This window comes from Rhipicephalus microplus, chromosome 1 (genome assembly GCF_043290135.1).
Source record: "Rhipicephalus microplus isolate Deutch F79 chromosome 1, USDA_Rmic, whole genome shotgun sequence".
Lineage (NCBI taxonomy): Eukaryota > Metazoa > Arthropoda > Arachnida > Ixodida > Ixodidae > Rhipicephalus > Rhipicephalus microplus.
This window is the reverse complement of record NC_134700.1, coordinates 247,866,103-247,879,643: the sequence shown is the minus strand read 5'-3', so window position 1 is coordinate 247,879,643 and position 13,541 is coordinate 247,866,103. Positions and strand designations below refer to the sequence as shown.

At 47.0% G+C, this 13,541-nt stretch overlaps 1 protein-coding gene across 1 annotated transcript in view; it reads left to right on the top strand.

Moving 5' to 3' along the window:
• The window catches only part of MED14 (mediator complex subunit 14), a 64,621-nt gene extending 53,356 nt beyond the window's left edge, over positions 1 to 11,265 (top strand). The window contains exons 32-36 of the mRNA XM_037434595.2: positions 67 to 249; positions 2,119 to 2,226; positions 9,737 to 9,859; positions 10,733 to 10,919; positions 11,075 to 11,265. Coding sequence (XP_037290492.2) covers positions 67 to 249; positions 2,119 to 2,226; positions 9,737 to 9,859; positions 10,733 to 10,919; positions 11,075 to 11,136 — 663 coding nt within the window. The 3' untranslated portion in view covers positions 11,137 to 11,265. The remainder of the gene's footprint in view (positions 1 to 66; positions 250 to 2,118; positions 2,227 to 9,736; positions 9,860 to 10,732; positions 10,920 to 11,074) is intronic.
• The last annotated feature ends 2,276 nt before the right edge of the window (positions 11,266 to 13,541 follow it).

Genomic DNA, 13,541 nt, shown 5'->3' with positions numbered 1-13,541 from the left:
AGATGCAGTGGTAGTGCTGTTGCTTTGACAAAGTGCAAGTAAAGACGGCATTTGTGACCCTTGCAGATGACAATGTTGGGTCCAGCAGAGCCTGGTGTGATCCAGTTTCGGGCAGAGACACTGCAATGCCGTGTGAGCCTGAACCCTGCTACATTGCAGTCACTTCACCTCAAGCTTTCCCAGGCAGGGCCCACTGACCAGTGGGCCGCTGAGGAGCTTCAGCTGCTGGAGCGATACTTCGACACCAAGGTGAGTTGGTTGAGACGTCAAAAAGGGCCCCATGATCGTTATCCAGTGTGCGAGACCACCTTTTGGTGTGTGGGGGTTCAGTTGAACCAGATTACATCAAAACTGTTTACATTTAATTATGCCTAATATCATACACTTCGTGAACATGGTAACGTTATAACAGAAATATACAGTGTTCCAAGAAATGTGTCTATAAATCTGCAGAAAGTACGGAAATGTGATATCTGCTCACTGCCTTCATAATTACTTCGCCTCTAGCAGCAGCTATATCGAAAGGGTACTGACAAAATTTTGCAGCTGAGATAGCCTGCGGGACCGATTCCTGTGGGCATGTGTATATCATCTGCAAAATATCAAATGCCAAAATAGCTTGGAAGGTATTTTAAATTAATTTTAAACTTAGTGTGAGCGATCGACTCCATCGCGCTATCGACAACCTCGAAGGGGATTCTTGGGGACCTCTTACTTCATTCACGTAACCACGCTGCAGTAAGTTATGACGATGTCATAGCCGTCATTTTTCTTTGGTCGCGTTTGCTCTTGCAGACTATTACTGGGCAGCTGCTTACAAGTCTGTGGTCGCAGCGCACGAGTTGAAAGTTTTGTGATGACACTGCTGTCCTGTTTGCTGTTTGAAAAAGCTTCTTGATGTGAACTGCATGGAATTGCGTCACAGTTCTCTGTGCTGATATGGTCGAGCGTTGCACCCACTAGGTGGTGATGGCTGCACCCGGTGGCTTGTCATTTTTTAAACTGGAACTGACACTGGTCGGTTATAAGGAGCCTGTAATTTTTGTGTCAGTACCCCGTTAAGACAAGTAGAGACATGAGTTATACAGTGTCCATAAGAAAGAAAGCAATCATATACACGGAAATGGTAGTTTCTATTCACTAGAGCAGTGGTTCTCAGCCATGGATGTGTCGGGGACCTTTTGCGGACTGGTGGAAGTGATGGGGGACCCCTTGCAGTGGAGGGGAGGGAGGAAGGGTACGTGAGTAAATTAACACAATTAGAGTGTGAAACAGGTGTCTTTTATTGCTACCAAAAACGTCAAAGAAATGTGCCACATCACTTTATTTTGGAGAGTTCATCAATACGTGGCACAGTCACGCATAAATAAAAATGTGGGTGAGGGTTTTGTGAATCACAGAAATGGCTTTGTGGACCCTAGGGGGTCCGCGGATCCCCATTTGAGAACCACTGCACTAGAGAAACTAACACTGCCACACATAGTGGAAAGATTTTTTGTCAGCAAATAAGCATATTCAGGCAATAGTTTTTCTCATTTGAAGCAACATACTGCCATGCCAACGGTCCATTGGAAAACATGTCACTAACCATGTTGCTTATGTAGAGATTTGTATGCTTTTAACAAATATAATTAGTCCAAAGTGTTCTGAAAGTGGGTGGGAGTTCATCAAACAAGGCTTGACTGCATTTCTTTTTGTGCATGCTTTCACCTGAAAATGATATTTTGACTCTGGCATGTAGAAATCTGGATTTTATCATTGAATGCATGCTCAAAATCTGCACTTAGGCCTGTTCTTACGTTTCATTTCAGTGCTGTATGTTTTTGCTATGTATTAGCAGCTAAATCAATTATTCACCATTCTGCACTGCATAATGGGAAGTTGCAAGACAGTGCCAGCTGGCAGTCATAAGCTGTGCAGGTTGAATTTCTGGTGATGCCAGATGTTTCTGCAGCGCAACGTTGTAGGGAACACTTTTCTTTTGTCTGAGATAAAACTAATGTGTACATAATCTGATTAACATCCTTTTTAAAGCATTAATTTTTTTCATTTATATCAAATAGGTGTCATTGTTTTATATTCAAAAGATTACAAATATGTTTTTTTTTCCTAATGAAGGTGGCAAGCTTCCCATACAAGCCCAATGCCTTCATGTCATTCACTAGGCTGTTGAATGCACCCATCAACATTCTGAAGGACTTTGTTCAGCTAATGAGGTTGGAGCTGGTAAGTACTTGCAGAGGATGCTGCATCTACTTGTTTGTTCAATCCAAAGTGAATTGGCAGGTGAAATATTTTGTGCGTGGGATATTGCTAGTACATATAGGATATTGCTAGCACATTTATGCACTGTAAGCTCTGTTAGAATGTGATCTTGTCATATTGCATGTGTTGCCAGTAGAAAGCTTTCTGGAAAATTTTTGCACTCTTGAGAGCATATGGGAAATTGGTCTAATTCTAGAAAATCACTTCAAAAATCTGTGCCCCCCACCCCTCTCCTCCCCCCTGGCTGATATGTTTTCTGATGGGAAAGTGAGATATAGAGGCATGAGCCGAGAAACGAAAAAACTATGGACCATGTCCCTGAAGGGAACCGTGATGGGATGCAAAGTAGCAGCGGTGCGCACGGTGTTGACTCGGTTGAAACGTGTGTCGACACAGGTGTTAGAAGAAGGGTTTGAAGCGAAACTTGGCGTAACGTTCACTCACACTCAAGTAAGAGTTCGAAACGCAGAGGCATGGGAAGCAGCACGCGTTGAAGACACTTGCGCTCCCCTTCCTTGTCTCCCGTCTCGTCAGTGTTACCCACGCGCCGTCTTCATTCTCGAATGTGATCTGTGTTCTTGACTCGCACCTTGTCGTTGTCACTGGTTTTCCACTGCCAACGCTTGCGTTCGGCTTCCCTGGCTCGCGCCTTATCGGTGTTGATGTCACCATTCGCGACCGAGATCGGCTTCGCTAAGCTTCACAATGCCGGCGACAACCGGGAAAGGTACATGCACACTAGCAGGAAACATGCCGCGACAGCATCCCGTTTATCGGCAGCAAGTAGCGGTGCACTGTCCACATTGTCGGCGCCGCGAGATTCTCGAGACGCGTGCAGCGCGTGCACCACCGGCTCGCGGCTTCTTCTCGCCGACAGATGAAAGGAGGTGACGCGGGTGAAATGATGCCCATGTGAGGAGTGGGCTCAAGCGTTGCAAGTGGTGGAGAGGTGAAGCGAGAAAGAGCTGACATGCGGCGAGCGCATGGCAGGCGAGGGAGAGAAACGTTACCGCGCACTGTTGGAGAGCATGAGCTGCGTGATATACTTGGCACCGCTCCAACACCTGCGGCGAGAAGAGCGGTGCAGACAGAGGGACGGCATTACACAGGCTGTTAAGGGGGGACACGGGTCTTTGGGACGAAAAAAATCTCTAAAAAATCGAGTTTTGGAAAATGGCATCTTCGAACTCTAGAGGTCTTATTACACAACTACACAAAGTTTCTCAGCTCTTGCATTAAGGGGGGGCGCGGCAAGTAAAGTGCCGATTTTGGTCAAAATATGCGATTTTCTGATTTATTTTTTTTCGTAATCTTCAGACCTTCAACTTCCTTGTTCTAAAATATTACAGCGAAACGTGCGCTACAAATCCCGCAAATAGTGTTTTTGCCGAGGCTAGTCGCCGAAAAGTGCGAAAAAAAAGCCCCTGAAACGGTGTTGTTCACGCCGCACAAACGCGCCAAGTTGTTGACCGTGGGCCGCCATTTTGGTAGCTTTGGAAAGAGGAGAAAGCCGGCTTCCCGATGGTCGCGGTCTCGTATTTCGCCGAGTGAAAATAAAAGCGCGAGGAGCAAGTAAAAAAACGAAAACGAAGAACGGCAATTGGCTGCGCGGGTCACGTGGTAGCAGGCGCGACCTCTTACTGGTCAAAGCTGCGCCGCGCACCTTGGCAACCTTGGAAGCGCGAGCGCATCTGCGGCCGCCGAGTCGAGAATCATCCGGCGTGCGCTTCGTTTTTTGCCAGTTGGCTGTTTTTGTGATAGTTCGCGTGCTTTTTTTACCAAGCTTTGTTTACATCGGTGGTCTCTTCTGAGTGCTTGCTCATACTGCGGTGCTATGTTGTCGCAAAAAAAGTTCCGGAGCGTCCACAAGTACGGCAAGCGTCGGAAAGCTTGGAACAAAGGGCAGACGACTGCGGCTGCCGTCCCAGTCGCAGTTCCGGACGGAGCATGCTCTTCAAGCGTCACGGAGCCTCTACTCAGACCCTTCGCTGATTGTTGTGAGGCCGAGAGTGTGGAAGGTGCCACATCGTCGTATGTCAGACCGCCGGATGCCGTCGACCGTGATGGACGCTCTCGCGAACCCGATTGCGGTGGCACCGCGTCGGCAGCCGTTGCAACTCCGGGCGTGCGCGCGTCGAACATTCTATCGCGAGTTTCGGCCCAGATTCCGAGCAGTGAAGAAATCGCGCAGCGGGCGCAGACAAGGCGGGATGTTTTGGATGCCGTAGCATCGAAATCCGCTTCAAAGCGGAAGCTCGAGCTTCTGAACGAAGGCTGCGACGAAAATGACGGCGGTAAGGACTCCACATTCTTCATTGTAAATAAGAAGATGCTGAACGGTCTGCTTTCGTCAGTAAAGTGCAACAAGTGCGACGAAGGGTCGATACGCCTCGAGACTACGCACTGCCTTGGACTCGCGGCGAGGATGGAACTTTTTTGTGACAATTGTGGCATAGTGAACAGTGCGTGGTCGTCCCCGAGGTGCTCCGGGCAACAAAATCGAACCCCTTTGAGGTAAACGTGCGTGCTTTGAGGGCTGTGCAGTCAGTTGGCAGAAAACAATCTGCCATAAATGACATTTTTTCTGCGATGGACATTTCGCATCGAGCACTGCACCACAAGTCCTACCAGAGACTGCAAAGGAAGTACAGCCACCCTGCCACCACATCAGCTGCCACCCGCATTGAAGCAGAAAGTGCACAGAAGGTGCATGACATTTACAAGGACCTAGGAGGAGTGCCAGGCAACATTGACGTCATTTACGACGGCACGTGGATGACGAGGGGGCACAGAAGTCATATTGGCGTGGGCTGTGTAATCGAGCTGTACACAGGCTTGGTCTTGGACCACTGTGTCCTGTCCAACTACTGCCAAGGCTGTGCTGTTGGCCCCAAGCCTGGTGACGACAACTATGAGGAGTGGCTTGAGAAACACAAGCCACAGTGCCAAAAGAACACCGATGCTAATGCAGGCCAAATGGAAGTAGAAGCAGCGAGGATCATGTTTGAAAGATCGTTTACCAAGTACAAGCTTCGATACATCAATGTGCTCTGCGACGGTGACAGCCGTACGTACCTTGCCCTCACGCAAGACAAGGTGTATGGCTACATGTTGATTAAGAAACAGGAGTGTGTGAACCATGTGAAAAAAAGAATGGGCACTTCCTTGCGCAACCTTCTTGATGAGCACAAATCCAAAGGCCGAGGACTGAGCATGGGTGGCAAAGGCCGGCTGACGCAGGGCCTTATAAAGAAGTTGACGAATTATTATGGCTGGGCCATTAAGAGCCACCCCAACGATGTTCCTGGCATGGAGAGGGCCATCATGGCCACTTATTACCATGTAACATCCACAGACCAGGATCCACACCACGACCTGTGCCCAAGTGGGACTGACTCCTGGTGCCCGCACAATCAGGCATTGGCCAAGGGAGAGCCGCTGCCGCCTCACAAACATAAACTGCCCCCTCACGTGCGAGTGGCACTGCTGCCAATCTACAAGCGCCTCTCGAACAAAGAGCTCCTTGAAAGGTGTGCGCAGGGAAAAACCCAGAACGCTGTGGAGAGTATGAACAGCCTCATTTGGTCACTCCAGTCCAAGAGCCAGTTCGCCTCCCTTCGAAGTGTGGAAAGTGCAGTTGCAGATGCAGTCTGCCGTTTCAATGGTGGCTGCAAGAGTGCGCTGCAAGAGATCACTGCTCAACTGGGCTTCAATCCAGGAGACTGCTCTTTGCGGCGAGCAGCCGAAAAGGATGCCAAAAGGGTGAAGAGGGCTCAAAAGGCGCATTGTTCCACGACAAAGAAGCGCAAAACTGGGTTGCGCTCTACAGAGGCCAAGGCCACAGCATCTCAGGATTACTGCCCAGGAGGATTCTGAGTGTTTTAGGCATGTTGTGAACTTCCAAACAAGAGTGAACTTTCAAAGTCAGTTTTCTCAACTCTTGATTTTCGCCTATGTGCCTTCGCTAGAACATCTGTCATTTTTTAACAAAGACTGATAGAGTCGTTCCGTTTTTTGCACTAGGCTCAGGAGGCCTTTAGCAGTGCAATAAAGCTTTATCTCTCTTCTTACTCATCATTTAAAATTTTTAGAACACATTTTATAATTACTGCGATGTGTGCGCAAAACAACATCCATGTTTTGGAAATTTTATTTATGGTTACAAGAACTAGAAAAATCAACTAATAGCTTCTTTGCACAAGTTGATGCTTTGGGAACATAATAATATGAAAAAATAATTTCATTTAGCAATAATTATCTCTTTAAGTGTGAAGAGCATTAATTAGTATAATTATGCTTGTAACTCAAAAAGTACAAGAGGTATTTGAAAACGGTTTTCATATTTGGAATCCTCACAATCATCCACATACACACACCAAATTTCATCACAAACAGTACATTAATAAAAAAATTAGTTTTACTTGCCACGTCCCCCCTTAATATTTTAGTTGTAGCATAACTCTATTTCAACAATACTGGCAGAATTGCAGCCGAAGTGATTGTTGAAAAGGCCCTTTTTTCGCAAAAAGCAGCGGCCGTTTCACGCATTGTAGCGTGGCCATCTTGGTCTCGTTTGAAAGAGCTATTTTTCTTCTTCATTTTCTCGCCAACTCCTATTCTATGCTGCCATTGGCTTTCTCAAAAAATCGCGCAAAAAAAGAGTCCCAGCGCGAGCCCTCATTCGTTGCCTAGCGCACGTGACCCGAGTTCGGCATACGATTGGCGGAATTCCTTTCTTGTCGTCTGCACAGCGCTCATCCGCGTTGTCGGCCATGCGCGATGTTATCAGTGTGTGTGACCAACGCCCGTGTGGTTGGAGCGAAGAACGATGGCTCGGAAGAAGTCGCACACGAAAAAAGCATTTGGGGCGAAGAAAGTGCGTCGCGCACTTATCTAAAACATCAGGAAGAGGAGTGTAATGCAGCCGAACGTCGAAAGCGTCGCGGCCGCCGCCTCTGCTGGTGCCGCCGATGCGGATCTAGGCCTAACAAGCCCGTCGTCGTGCGGAGGGGCCGATGGTCGCGTACGTTGCGATACAAAGTTTCTGCAGCCCGCAGAATTGGAAGAGGGCAGAAAAAGAGCCCAAGATACACTGCTGCAGCTGTCGTCCACCCCCGCGACGGAAAGGAAACGGGATCTGCTGACCGACAACGCCGATGCCGCATGTGAAACGCCTGACGCGAGTGTGTTTACAATTTTAAGCTTAGATTTGGTGAACACTCTGCTTGTGCATGCGAAATGTAAATTACGCGGTGCTGGTGACCTAGAAATCGTCAGAGATGACCGTGAATACGGACTCGCGGTCAAGCTGCGTCTCGTGTGCACGAACTGCAGTGACTTGACGTGGACTTGGAGCTGGCCACGTGTCCGTGGTGAACCGAAGGCGAACCCGTTCTGTGTGAATGTTCTTGCGGCTCGCGCCATGCAAGCTACAGGAAACCAACAAATAGCTTTTAATGATATTTTCTCGCTGATGAACATTAGCCGTCGCGGCCTCCACACAAAGACGTGGCAAAGCTACCTCAAAAGTAAGCTGGTTCCCGCAGCGGATCGTGCGGCCAAAAATGTGACAAGCGAGTGTGCGCACTCGGTTCGCGAGCTCTATCAAGATTTGTGCCTCAGAAACCCCGGAAACATCGCAGTGTCGTTCGATGGGTCGTAGATGATTCGCGGACATTCCTCGCACATCGGCGTCGGCACCGTGATAGAACTGTTCACTGGGCTTTGTTTGGACTACGTTGTCCGGAGCAATTTCTGCGCGGGATGCAAGACTGGCCCAAAGGAAGGCGATCCGTCTTTTGAAAGCTGGAAGAAAGGCCACAAGTGTCAAAAGAACACAAACAAAAAGTCAGGAGAAATGGAAGTGGGAGAAGCTCTTATTTTATGGAAGCGGTCCCTCGAGCGGCACGGTCTCCGGTACACTACAGTACTTAGTGATGGAGACAGCCGTACGTATCTCGCATTTCAAGAGGAGAAAGTTTACAGTTACATAGAAGTGGAAAAGGAGGACTGCGTGAACCACGTACAAAAACGTATGGGCACGGCACTATGCAACCTCGTCTCAAGAAGTAAAGCTTCTGGCCTTCAGAGCTTTGGCGGTAAAGTTCGGCTCACAGCTGACCTAATTACGCGGCTAAGTTCCTATTACGGATGGGCACTGAAAACGCACAAAGGAGATGTGGATGTCATGCACAAGGCAGTGATGGCAACCTACCATCACATAACGTCTAATGACACTGCGTCGAACCATTCCTTCTGCCCAACAGGTCCCAATTCGTGGTGCCGCCAAAATGCCACAGAGGCTAGGGGTGAGCTAGCACCAAAACACCCTCGCAACCTGCCTCCTCATGTTTGTCAGGCTTTGTTGCCTATATACGAACGCCTGAGCAACAGAAAATTGCTTGAGAGGTGCCTGCGAGGGAAGACTCAAAACAGCAATAAGAGCCTCCACTCGGTCATATGGTCGCTTGCACCAAAGGAGCACCATGCCTCTCTTTTTACCGTAAAAGCAGCTGTGGCGGAGGCAGTGCTAAGGTTTAATGCAGGAAATGTTAGAGCAACTGCATCAATACTAAAGGAGCTGAGCCTAAGCCCCAGCACACTGTGCAGCAATCGTATGGATGAAAAAGATCAGCGGCGCCTGGAAGCTTCAACTCGAAAGCGTGCATCAGCAAAAAATATGCACCGAGCCCTGAAAAAATGCTACATAGGCAACAATGTGCAGACAGACTATGTGCCAGGGGGCTACTGATCATTTACAACTGGTAACTTGTAAATATTTTATGATATTCTGAAATAAAATGAGCTGTTTACGTTTTTCGTAATTTTCTCAGAACAAGCTTTTTACTCATTTTGCTTGTTTGGTACAGTGATATCTAAATTCCTGGGACAGCTACAGCTGTAATTTTTTTTATATGTGATGCTGAATGCCTAAAGCTTGAACTGCTGCAAGCAGATTATTTGCTTTCTCTCTCTATAATTTTTTATTTGCTTTTTTTCACGTTCATTAGTGGCTGTGACATAAACATCTAAGCTTTGATGAGCTCCTAAATTGCTGATTGTTGTTGGATTTGAAAACTGCTTGCAGCAGTTCAATCCTTATGTATTCTACTTTGCATTCATGCACTAAATTTAACTTTCTGCTCAGTAGATTTTTATCTATTGTCTCACCAATTATTAGTAATTAATATCTTATTATTTTGGTAACTAACTGAGTCACAGAAAAAATAACTACATTTTTGAAATCAGCACAACAAAATACATATACCTGTGCTTTTAAATTGAATTTGGTTCATAAATAAAAAAAATAGCCCCAGGTACCATGTCCCCCCTTAAAAGAGCTGCTTTACATCAATAATCTAATAAGTTGAACGAACGCTCACTTTTTGCATGTTTTGTGTAAGCAGGTTTGACTGTGGGGCCGTTGTACTTCTCCCGTGTATGAGGTCTTTCGAATGCTTTTTTTCCCTAGGCCCCAGACCGGAACATGAAATGGAGCATGCAGCTGTGCCTGACCATTCCGCCTGCCGCGCCACCCATTGCGCCTTCTGGCATGAGCTCAATCGTCATGATCAAGAACAAGATGCTGTTCTTCGTTAGTACCTTTGCTGTCTAATCTGCATTGTTTGTTCAGCATGTGTAAGTTGTAAATTAAACTACAGCCAACAGATGGGGCAGTTTCCAGGACTAAAACTGATACGCATACTGCACAAGTGCATGAAAAAGCAAACGGGCAGTACTTTGTGATAGAGCGTCACAATGGAGAAGATGTGAACTTAGCTCCCATTTGCAGCATTTTTTATTTTACAATATTTAAAAGCTTCGCTAGGATGGCCTTATCATTTCGAGTATAGCCTTATCATTTCGAGCATTGCCGAGCTGGGAGAGCGCGAGCTGAGAAAGAGTGAAAGCAGGTTATAGTCACATATGGAAAGGGTGATGGCATGGCGCAGCATAGTCAATGCAAGCCAGAGTGGAGGGGGGCAAACGAGAATTGAGGAACGTTAGTGCTTAAATTGGGCTCAAAATTTTTAAGTAGTGAGTGATATCAAGATTATTTATTTTATTTTGACACATCTTGATGCAATGAAGAATCGCAACTTTTGGATTACTCGTATGACCTTCTTCTTGAGTTCTTTTTGCATGTCACCTAGTTCTTGCAGGGAAGTTGTTTTTTCGTTATGCTTCAGAGTAAAAGAGTAGCTGCAGGAGGGGAGGATAAAGTTTTTTTTGAAGGAGGTGCTGGAGAACAGGAGGGGTTCAACTATACTTGATGTACTTTCACATGTATGTTTGTATGTATGCGTGTGTATCTATCCATATGCAAAATGGAAGGTCTCTAACCCCCACCATATCCCTGTCTCTTGGCTGCCCCAACCAGTAGCTGGCACCAAAATGATGCGTCAACATCTCCTAGCACACTTAACTCAAAATGAAACAAAACACTCTGGTATCTTTTGCTTCGCAGTTGCAGCTGAGCCGGCTGGTGCCGGGTGAGCCATCGCACATAGCGGTGCCGGTTGTATACGACTTGAGCGCCAATGTGATGCAAGTGGCCGACAAGCGGCTTGAGGGCCCTGGAGCACAGCCCAATGCACCTGTCACACTCATCAATGCCATGCTGCGCCGCTTTGCTGAGTTTGCCCCGCCTAACGGTAAGTGTGTGTCTCGAAAAAGAATTGTAAATGTGCCCATTTACATGAGAAAAACCTGCGTGTTACCATTGACTGCTACTATAATTTCTACTTTGACGTTTCTTATTTCTAGCTGATACGAGGTTTGAAGTTCTTGCTCCTTTTCTTTTTTCCAGAATGCTGCATCTACCCATCAATACGAGAAATTCTCACAAGTCTCACCATTCCACCACAGTGATGCATTCATCATGCAGGGCTCAGTCGCACGAAGAAAGATGAAAATGGTACGCACACATGCAAAGGCAAAGGGGATACTAACATCACAATAAAATTCATGTTCTGAGTTCACATTTTTAACAAAACAAGATTTCATGTGGATGTTCTCGTGCTTTTCTCTTATTTTGTGGCATTTCTGGGAGGCTTCTGACCTGCATGCATTGGCCATTGTGGTAGCCATGTGTCGAGCACAGCAATACACTGCGTGTTTTTCCAAAGACTGATGAATATTCTTAAAAAGAAGGGTTTTCCTGGTACAAGATTTCTGATAAGTTTTTCTTTTTATTTTTGTTTTGAAGAAGAGCTTTAAGTGCAGATCATTTATGTTGCTTACATATTTTTTTGCAGAGTCATTCAAGATTTCTGGTTGCTTCAAGGTCACCTATTTGTTTTGACTTTTGTGCTAAAATGACCTTGGAAGTATAAAGTATGACATAAAAAATTGCATTTATGAAACAAAGGTTAATCTTGCATTTCTCTCTAATAATTAGGGATTCTAAGTTTAATTCATTCACATCTTTATTTCAAAATCTGTGTCACTAACCATGACATTTACTAATAGCAATGTGATACACCTTCATACAACCTTTGTCCATAAAGTTTCGGGGCTGATTTATTATCTCTTATAGAAATAATTCCCCCAAAATAAATCTTGGTGCGTATGTGTAGCACCATCTTTTCGGGCTTACCTGAGAGAGAGAGAAGAAAATTTATTGAAGTGTCCCTGCTGGGGTCAAAGGTGGCAGGGGGACAGGAGACGGGCCCCTCTGTAACCCCCTTCCTCAGGCGGCGGCTACGCCTTAAATTCTGGCAGCGTCTTCGGACAGCCCAGAGCTGGTCCTCCGGGCAGGTGCTGAGCAGCAAAGCCTCCCACTGCTCTGCCGTGGTGATTGTGAATGTAGGGTTCGTGCTGTGTTTAACTGACTGAGTAGCTGCGGGGCAGGCCCATATAATATGGTCAAGCTCGGTGTTAGGTGCACCGCACGCTTTGCATTGTGGCGTGTGAACAGCGGGGTAAATGCGGCTGTACAGTGACGGACAGGAGAAAGTGCGTGTCTCTAATAGACACCAGGTAGTGGACTGTTGCTTACTAAGGCACTTGTCTGGTGGTGTGTATTTAAGTCTGGCCTTGCGGTAATACATTAGGATTTCTCCAAAGGTAACCATTCTGTCCCTCGCATTGTTGCGAAACGAGGAGACCATCATCTCTCGCTCAGCCGCATCAAGTCGCGAAGGATGGTGCTCTGTTGGATGACGCGCCCGGTGTACGAGAGCTTGAGCGACGTCATGAGCTTGTTCGTTCCCCGCGAGCCCAGAGTGGCCTGGTTTCCAGATGATCTCAACTTGGCGATGATGATCTCAACGCGGAGTTCAGATGATCTCAACTTGTGAGAATTTGGAGCGCCAGTTGGGAGATCAAACCTTTGGTAATGTTGCGGATGGCAGTCTTGGAGTCTCTGATGATGCAGGATGCTTGGGTTGAAGCGTAGGCGAGAGCGATGGCTGCCTTCTTCGGGTTTGTTTGCGCGAATGGTGCCCGTTGCGGTAATTATGTACTGCGGTCCAGTGGCGACAGCGAGGGCCATGGCCCGATGCGTAGGATATTCCGCTGCGTGTACATACGCCATGTGCGTGGCTTTCGCGTAGCGCTTACTTAGCTGCTTGGCGCGGTCTACTCGTCTTTCCGGGTCATATTCAGGGTGCATATTGCGTGGTATGAGGGGAATCACGAAAGTGTCGCGAATGTCCGAAGGAATTGGGAGTTTCTGGCCAAACTGGGAGACGTAAGGTATGCCGAGTGCGCACATGAGATGACGTCCTGTAGGAGCGTGGCCTAATCATTCGTAGTGCGATATACATTGGGATTCAATGGATGCGTCTATAGTATTGTGAAGTCTTAGGTCATTGAGTTTCACATTGGGCGTAGACATGGGGAGGTGCAGCGCGCACTTGTAGCAGTGCCTGATCTATATGTTTAGTTTTTTTCTTGTCGGTGAGCGTAAGTTTCATAAATGGAGCAACATAAGGAATTCTGCTTATGGAGAAGGCGGTCACCAGTCGTATGAGATTGGCCTCTTTCATGCCGTGCTGTTTATTGGCGATGCGAGAGATAAGCCTGGTGGTTTGATAGACATGATGGTGTAGTAGTTGCATTGTTTCCGAATTGCCACTGTTCTGCTGAATGCCGAAGCCCAATACGCGAATGGTAGGGACTGTTCGTGTAGGGTGATGTTGCACATGCAGATATATCGTGGGAAGGTCTCTGTTGTCGGGAAATCTAGGTCGATAGACAAGTAACTCTGACTTTTGGGGTGAGCAGGACAATCCTCTTTGCTCAGCGTAAGTTGTGATTCTATCAATAGCCAA